Raw genomic sequence first — 9,224 nt, forward strand, 5'->3', positions numbered from 1 at the left:
GTCAGCCCTGGCCTTTGTGTAGCAGAGCCATCCGTCAGACAGGGAGAAGAGCCAGGGTCGGCATCCCTCCAGTCATTATTGAAATCCCACTGACTCAGAGACATCCAGCAAGCCACAGTGATGCTGAGATTGCTATTCTGCCCCCTAACAAACAAGCATCAGCAATTAAACCCTGGCCTGCACTCCCAAAGTTGTGGCCCAGTTAAGGGTGAGAATCATTTTTAGAAAGAAATTGGCATAGTTGAGCTGATCTGCCTTTTCTGGGACAATTTTAAATCTTAATCCAGTACAAAAAAAGCATTTATTTTCAAATGGTACACATAGCTATATCTCTGTAGCATACTAAATCAAAACCTGGTCCTTAGCTAAACTGTAGATAATTGTAGCATTATAGCATTGCAACAAACTATTTAATTTAGTAAACCAAGAAATAGCATACTCTTATAACCATACATGATACGCATTAAATTATGACAAAAAAACATTAAATGCAATCAAGTATCATTTATTAAACAAAATAAGACTTCCCTGTCAGATGGACTACCATCGTTAAGTGTTGGAAATTTGTTTGAATTAATCCCCTTTCAGTGGCAAAGAGCTAACTCAATAACACTTGAAAAAATATTACATATTTTCTTATGTACAAATACAAAATGAATGGCAATTCATCAAGAAGACGTTCATTGTCAGGACATGCGCTTCTCCACCAGAGTATAGCCACAAAATAATAATATTACAGCAGAAATTGAGGAAAGTAGAAGAAAATCTAATTCCTTCAGAAAAAAAGGACGGGGGAAAAACTTTAAGCAAAAACAAACAAAAAAACAACGTCCGTATATGCCATGGTGCAAAACTTTATTTAAAGACTGTATGATATGCATAATAATACTATCATTAAAATATTTCAATTAGTGAACAATTATGAACAATTCATTTGTATAGCAAACTTTCTGCAAATTTGAATGCCAAGCGCTCAAGTGAAAAATAAATACACAGCTTCAGTCCTGGTAGGGATCACAAAAAAAGAATGTAAAATAAAATCAAGAAGCCATTGAAATCCCACAATATCATCCAACCAAATTCAAGCTTCTTTCTTTTCTCAGACAGGTGTCTGGTCCACACACCAATGTCTCTGACCCTGTAATGCTGACCAGCCATCACCATTGGGGTCTCATGCCATTGAAATGACATTCTGAATCCTGTGTCTTAACAGGGGGTATTCCAGGCGGGCAGGCCGAGGCCTCCTTGTTCTAGAGACGGGCAAGGACCCCTTCTGTCCATATCGAGCCTGGTCCATCCATCCACTGTGCATTTCGGAGGTGTCCAGCTCGTGCCTGTTCTGTCATCTCTGTCGTGTTACATCACTGGTAGCCAAGGGCGGAGGCTGAGCCCAGTCTCTGGCTGTAGAGAGCGTAGGGGGAGTAGTAGGGGGAGGAGGCTTGCAGGGAGTGCATTGGCAGGCCTGGGGCTCCGGGCAGGTGGGCCTTGGAGTAAGGATGGTAGCGGGCAAGGCTCAGGCCAGGTGAACCCCGCAGGGAGAAGGAGCTGGGCAGATTGCCGGGGCTGCCAGGCTGTGGAAGGTGTAGGTGGCAGGAGGCAGCTGAGGAGACAGAGGAGGGGTAGGCAGAGAGGAGCTTACTTTCTAGTCCACCAGGGAGAGCTGTGTGAGTACGCAGATGGGCCAGCAGCTCCTCTGATGTGGAGAAACGTTTGTCACACGGCCCTCCTACTGACACCCAGTTACAGGCGTGGGGCTGGGGCTCATTCTGCAGCATGAAGCCATAGGTGTACAGCGGGTGGGATAGGGTGGGGTTGGTGGAAGACAGAGAGTTCGGGTGGAGGGAATGGAGGTGGTGTGATGGGTACATTATTGGGAAACCCGATTTTAGGGAGGAGGGGTCGTGGACACAGGTATTGCAGTTGCTTCCTCCTAGATGTGGGGCATTGGGGTAAGTCAGACAGTACGGGTCCCTGCATAGACCCTGCATGAGAGACGGAGGTGACGCCCCGGTGAGGGGACTGGAGCTGGGGTGCTTCCCTGGGATCCCCATCCCTAGACTAGACTTGGTATGATCCAGGAATTGAGAGGGGTATCCCGCATAGGCTCCCACTATGGAGCCGTGGTAGCCCATGGAGGCAGGGGGCATAGGGAAAACAGAATGGCCAGGTTTGAAGGGGGAGACTGGGGCAATGTGTCCGGAGACTAGTCCAGGCTGAGAGGACTGCGGGTCAGGCTTGCTCTCTGGCCGGGGGCTGCTAGCGGAGCTGGCATTGCTGGAGTTGGCACTAGCTCGCATGTGACTGGAGTTGGCTAGCTGGGCCCCGTCTAGCCTCTCCTTGGTGTGATCAGAGTCTTTTTTGCCGGTACTGCTGTTACTGTCAGAGCTAGCCTGGTCTGAGCTTACAGGCTTGTTGTCCATGTGCAGGTTCTGAGAGTGTGATGGCTGCTGCTGCATTGAGGGGGACTGAGTCTGCCTGTGTGACTGGCCCTGGGAGTGCAGAGGAGGGGAGCTGGAGCTGGGGGAGGTGGCGTGTGGGGGAAAGGACGGGCAAGAGCTGCCGCTCCCGGATCCACTGCTGGGCACCCTGAAGCCAGCTTTGTCTGTAGTGCTCTTGGCCACCAACCCATCCTTACGGCATTCCCCTCCAGCCTTATTGTAAGGTTTGAAGCTGGACTTATCCTCCAGGGATTGGTGCTGGTCTCCAGACTTGTGGCTGGAGCTGGAAGAGCGTCCGGATGGGTCTTTTTCACTAGAGAGGGAACCCAGCTTGGATGAGGAGGGGGGGTCTGGCTTGCCAATCTGAGAGCAGGTCTGAGCCAGCAGGGCCAGGGGACTCTTCTTGGCATCCAGCTGAAGGGAGAGAGAGACAAGATGAGTACATAGCTACTTCAAAACACTCTACATGCATATCCTATACAATTAGACGGTTATTTGGTAAATATTTGGCTGCGATACAGTAATTAACATGTAGTATTAGAGTATAATTTCTACTAGAAATGTACCAAAGCAAGTAGCAATTAATAGGCCAAAAAACAAAACACATGGATGTAATTTCCATTCAAGAAACTGTCATCACAACAAGGAGTAAAATGTATTGCAAATGTAAGTCATAAATTAACCCATGAGTCAAATATCCTTTCAGGGAAGCAGGTTTCATGGAAGGCTATATCATTCTGCTTATTTTATTCAGCAGCTTTTGCATTAGGCCTACTAAAAAAAAATCTAAAAGAAAGAATTCTGAGAATATATGACTGCAATGTTGGCATGGGGTAAATATATGTTCTAATTGGGGAAGATTTAGGAATTATAGAACTGTTTTTACAGACAATTAAACAAATAACAGAGCATAGACAGTGACCTATTTATATCTAAAAGGGCGACTCTATAAAAGGCTTTCAATTTGAAAGATGGATTTTATAATCTAGTTCGCTGAATCATGTGTAATTTAAAATACATTTTTTTAAAGAAAAAAAACATAAATTGTATTAAAACAAAGTGTTGACGCGTAGCGTATATAGATAATTTGCTTGGTCGTAATATCGTGAACTACGCGGGATATATATATATATATATATATATATATATATATATATATATATATATATATATATATAAATAATTCCAGACATTAACACTGTCGATGCTGGTCAAACAATTTTACAGTTTATTGTGTACTTTGCTCACCTCAATGCTTACTGGCGCGGAAGTCAGGGGCTGGAGATACTCCGGGTGTAGCAAGTGGCCGCTATGTGCGGTCAACATCTTTAGAATCCGAATGGGAAGCCTTTTAGCCTGGCGCGTTGGGTCTGTGGGAGAACGTAGGGAAATCAACCGTCTTTTCGTTCCTATCTGGGATGAATTACCACTTTCTGTACCAGTGCACTCAGAGGACAGACTGCGTAAATGCGCTTCTGATCCACCAGGAAAATTGTTCATCTGGATCGGGGTGGCGCAGAGTTGGTGCGAGGGCAGGGAACGTGTAGGTGCCAGTCGAAATACATTTATGTACGGTGAGAAAATCAATTAATCAAGTATAAGTACCCGGTCTGTTTTAATCCAAATACACCAACGACAGCAGAGGTTCCCCGAATCAGATCAAATTAATGTCTTTAAAAAGGAAGGATTCTTTCAAATGTGAACATTCCTTGATCCAATCTTCTGCCCTTAAATACTTTCCTTAGAATGGACAAGTCCTTCCTTCCGTCAGTCTTAGTAGTCAGTTTTCACCAACACGGAAGAAAAAAAACGACCAAATAGAATATCCCCGAAGCGGACACGACCACTCTGATGCGTCGCTGTCCCACGATATCTCTCTCTGTTCATACAACAGGCAGTTCCATGCTCATTTCACATACTAAAGATCTCAAGAGGAGGAATTTCACTGCTAGAAGCCGCCGTCCAATCGCGAGTTCCCGCATTGGTAATAAGGGGGACGGCACTCTTTTGGAGGCGTGGCACATCCCAAGCACTGTTGTAAAAATATAGCCTAATGTATAGACACTTTATGGTAACTGCAATTTACCATACATAGCTTGCAAAAATAGTTTTGATTTGAAATAAAAGGTTGTTAGGTAGTTCATGTAAATGCCTGGGTACACGACTTAAATGCAGAAAAGCAGCTTTTTAACATTAATTTAAAATTTTGGAAGTAAAACAAATTAATTAATTGTAAGTAATTAAATGTCATATTTCATGTAAATCTGGCAAAGTAGGGATGGTATTTTAACTAATCTCATTACAAAATTAATTGATTGTATTATTGCAAAATTAAGCCTGACAGACTCCATTACATTCCTGCTGAAACAAAGAAACGTTGATGTGTATCCTACTCTGTTCCTACATTTGTCATGAATTGTCTGACATTGTAGTTCTCATTGTGATCCCAAAGGACCACATGACGCCATAATGTCACCTCTTGATTTAAAGGCAATGCATAAACATTTTTCAATTCAGTAGGACACAAATCAGCCTAAATATAACAGTTATAACAACCCAACTGTAACTGCATGACAACACAGGAACAAGATGAACCCCCATTCATCAGATGGTATTGTTATCATACAGGTCATACTTACTAATCGTTTCCTTAATTCAGTAGTCTTATTTTTTTATTAAGTAGCCTACTTATTTCTCCACAATTTCTCTGCATTTCCCCACTCCGAATTTTGTGTCATTCAATTTGCGCTTATGGCATCTGCAATCTAAGGAGTCAATGATCGAGACATAGGTCCTCCAAAGAACATCTTGCCAAGCAGTTCTGCTTCTTGTCACACTGTTCACACCACCAGGAAGAACTCACCTGCACCTATGCTCTGGGAGGAGAATGCATTATCTGGCCAACAAACACAATTGTGCTTGCATGTGCCTGACCAACCACAAATAGCTGCTACTTTGCTGTGAAGCAAACCTTGTCTTAAAACCAACCTCACCACAGTCGGTGCTGACATGTGAACACCTTGGCCTCATTGGTGTGTCACAACCAAGATTGTGTCTGAAATGACAGAGCTGGATTGGGAGGCAGTGACTTAACCGCTACACCAATTGCTACACCAATCAGTTATTTTAATGGATACAACAATACAGCACCTTTGCAGTCTTATTGTTAAGCACACAAGCAAGTTGAGTTGGGAAACAACCCATCTTGTATCATGTGTTTTGCAGTGTTTTATTTTACCCTCCAAAGCAACGGCTGAATCTGCCTGTTCTGTCCTCAACAACACCACACTGTTCACTTAACCCTGTTAGACAAAGAGAAAACGAAGCTGACAAACTCAATGACTCAAGAGAACAATAAATAAAGGGCTTTCCTGTGCTGCTTGTGTGTAATAATGGGACAGAAAGTCTGTGATGGAGCTTATCAAGTGCTGTCAGCAGTTTAGCCCTTGATTATAATGACTAATGCAATTTATCTGCAGTTAAGAGGAAAGGGAGTATGTTGGCTGGCTGACTGGGGGTGGATAGATGAAGTCACTTCTTCTGCCTCACTCAACAGGATCACTGTTTGACTTGTCATCATTAGGCTTAGCCATCACTTATCACCTATACACTGCAGCATTCGCTTGAATAACCTGGCCAGATCCAAGAACATGCAAATGCAGATGTACTCAACACTAAGTGTGATGTGATCTCCCTTTTCAAATTGTGTCCGTTGGCCTGTTTGTTTTATTCTGTCACCACCGTGGGATGAAAGATGTATAAACGCATGACGTATACAAGGGTTGATTATTATATTTACAGGACAATTCAACAGTAGGCTAGGCTTCAAGGCAGTCAAGAATTAAACTGACTATATATTTATATTCTCTGTCTACTGCTGATCCAAAGCTTTCAAGAAGCTTCACAAGGAAACGTGCCATGCTTATAACTCAAGTCATTTGCCGACATGACTCAGTTCTGTATTTGCAAGAGGGATGTCAGCTCAGAAAGAGAGGAAAAGAGAGGATAAGTTGCGGATGTGTGAGTGGGGTGGGTTAAAGAAGGAGGGGTATAAAAATGAGACCTGGAGGAGGGCAAAAGAGGAAAAAGACACAAAGGGCGAGAGAATGAAACAAGAGGGGGGGCTGAAACAACGGGGAGCAGCTCCTTTCATGTTTTGCCTTGAAGTAGGGCTGGTAACAGCTGTTGTGGCGTGTTGGTGACTGATGGCCATTTCCTGTTGTTGATATTTAAGGGGCAGGTTTCCCGTCAGGAGGGCGCTCAGCAGTAGAAACCTCTTTGGCCCTCAAGGCATTTGCCTTTGCGTAGCCATATCAAAGCAACGGTCTTTACTAGAACAGCAGTCTAACAAAACGCTTTGACCTGTCCTTTGGCTATACGAACATGGCTAGGCAACTGACACTAGAGGACCCCAACAACATGCCCCGATGTCTTGTCTTAGTGATTTATACTCAGTGAGGCCAGTAGTAGGCACCAACCGTCATTGGCTGCCTTATTCATTTAACTGGTGAAAATTTGGTGTCTGACTCACTTGAGAAAAATCAGCCATACTATTTCAAGCTAGAGTTAATGGATGTGAGGCATTTCTTTCAATTCTCTACCTACCTACTCTACGAGTAAAATAAAGTGTTTGATGCAAGAATTAGTAGGTTAACTCTCAACTGAGTTGAGTTTGTAAAAGACTCTAGGCCTAGGTCAAAAATAGTGCAGTAAATAAGGAATATGTCATTTTGGACCGATCTACTGTATGCTACATGCACAAAGAGAAAACTGATAAAAGAGGGAGAGGAGGAGAAATGAATGTAAATAACTCCTATTTAATGATCTGTGAGTGACTTATGGGGTGTGTGGAATGGGAATACAGGCTTGAGGCTGGGCTCTGCTGCTCCGGCCCATCTGTGTGTTCTCCAGGAATAATAAAACGCAGAGAGAAAACAAGACAGTTTTATGGGGTGTAGCAGACATGGCATAGTAGGCAACATTCCATGCTGGACAAATAGTTTAAAAACGTCCAGAAAAACTACTGTACACACAGTTCTCTTTCTCTAGGACTCTTTCCATCTTTCTCTCTCTCACACATCCAGGCAAACAAACTCACATGAATGCATGCGCACACATGAACACATGGGATATTCGTATATAGTATCTGCGGTACAATAATGTGGTTCTATGCTAGCACTGCCAGTTTGGCTGACATCTTTCTCCAGTTTAGTACTAGCTCTGTGGCTAACTGTAGTTTTCTCTCCAGTAAAGTAATAGTGCTGCGGCTGAGACACTTCTCCCTCCAGTTTTAGGATTTAGAGTGTCTCTTGTCAGCCCAGTCTCTCTCCAACACCCCACTTATTATGCACTTTGCCTGCCTACCTGCTTGATCATCACACCAGAACAATGCATTACGTCCCCAAAAAACACTGTAGTCCCACTCTAGTGCACAATTTCTGGTCAGTGCTCATAGCAGGTCCCTGGTCAAAAGTCAAGCAATTTCCGAAATACACTACTGTTCAAAAGTATGGGGTCACTTAGAAATGTCCATGTTTTCTAAAGAGCACATTAAAATAACATTGATCAGAAATACAGTGTAGACATTGTTAATACTGAAAAATACTATTGTAGCTCAAAACAGATTTCTTTACAGAATATCTACATAGGAATACAGAAGACCATTATCAGCAACCATCAGTCATGTGTTCCAATGGCACATTGTATTTGCCAATCCAAGTTCATAGTTTTAAAGGCTAATTGATCATTAGAAAACCCTTTTGCAATTATGTTAGCACAGCTGAAAACTGATTAAAGGAATAAAACTGGCCTTCTTTAGACTAGTTGAGTATCTGGAGCATCATCAATTGTGGGATCGACTACAGGTTCAAAATGGCTAGAAACAAATAACTTTCTTCTGAAACTCATCAGTCTATTCGTGTTCAGAGAAATAAAAGCCATTTCTCAGACTGGCCAATAAAAAGAATAGCTTAAGATGGGCAAAAGAACACAGACACTGGACAGAGGAAGATTGGAAAAGTATTGCTTTGGTGGAGTTTGAGGTGTTCGGATCACAAAGAAGAACATTCGTGTGACCCATCGGTCAAGCACAGTGGAGGCAATGTGATGGTCTGGGGGTGCTTTGGTGGTGGTACAGTGGGAGATTTGTACAGTGTAAAAGGGATCTTGAAGAAGGAAGGCAATCATCATGCCATACCCTGTGGACGGCACTTGATTGGAGCCAATTTCCTCCTACAACAGTACAATGACCCAAAGTGCATCTTCAAACTATGCAAGAACTATTTAGACTAGAATCAACTTTATTGTCATTGAACAGTACAAGTACAGGACAACAAAATGCAGTTAGCATCTAACCAGAAGTGCAAATACAGGACAGAAAATCTTGAAGTATTTAGAAGTATAAAGTATATGTATATTACAAGTGGAATATGCAGATGTGCAAAGAAGGCAAATGAATGGCAATACTAAATGTGCAATTAAGGCATATAAAGGAGGGCAGAAAGTTTACAAGCATTAGGTATAGTGTATGTTACAAGTGGGATAATAGTTGTTGGGGTTCAAATGGCAGTTTCTAAATGGCATTCTTGATGTGCAAATGAGGCAGATAAAGGAGTAATGTAGTAGAGAAGCATGAGCAACCAGGATGCAGAGATAGCAGCACTAAGGTCCCCTAGGTAGACCTGTGTATAACAACTGTTATAAGGGAGCAGGAGGGCAAATAGATTGTGGCATGGGTGTGAAGGGTCCCTGATTATCCCGCACACCCTGTGTAGACACCGCTTGCGC

At 43.0% G+C, this 9,224-nt stretch overlaps 1 protein-coding gene across 1 annotated transcript; it reads right to left on the reverse strand.

The window, feature by feature from the left end:
• Positions 1–489: 489 nt before the first annotated feature.
• znf703 (zinc finger protein 703) lies at positions 490–4,341 on the reverse strand. The gene is made up of 2 exons (XM_010876635.3): positions 3,687–4,341; positions 490–2,852 (listed from the first exon to the last, which is right to left on the reverse strand). The coding sequence occupies exons 1-2, from the start codon at positions 3,936–3,938 to the stop codon at positions 1,362–1,364; spliced, it is 1,743 nt and encodes a 580-aa protein (XP_010874937.2). The 5' UTR covers positions 3,939–4,341; the 3' UTR covers positions 490–1,361.
• Positions 4,342–9,224: the final 4,883 nt, after the last annotated feature.

This window comes from Esox lucius, chromosome 13 (genome assembly GCF_011004845.1).
Source record: "Esox lucius isolate fEsoLuc1 chromosome 13, fEsoLuc1.pri, whole genome shotgun sequence".
Lineage (NCBI taxonomy): Eukaryota > Metazoa > Chordata > Actinopteri > Esociformes > Esocidae > Esox > Esox lucius.

Bases quoted from the DNA above. Each gene is read 5' to 3' on its own strand.
- znf703 (XM_010876635.3), bottom strand. From the start codon at position 3,938: ATGAACAATTTTCCTGGTGGATCAGAAGCGCATTTACGCAGTCTGTCC. The intron at 2,853-3,686 runs GTGAGCAAAGTA...CTCTCCCTTCAG, and splicing joins CCGCGCCAGTAAGCATTGAG to CTGGATGCCAAGAAGAGTCC.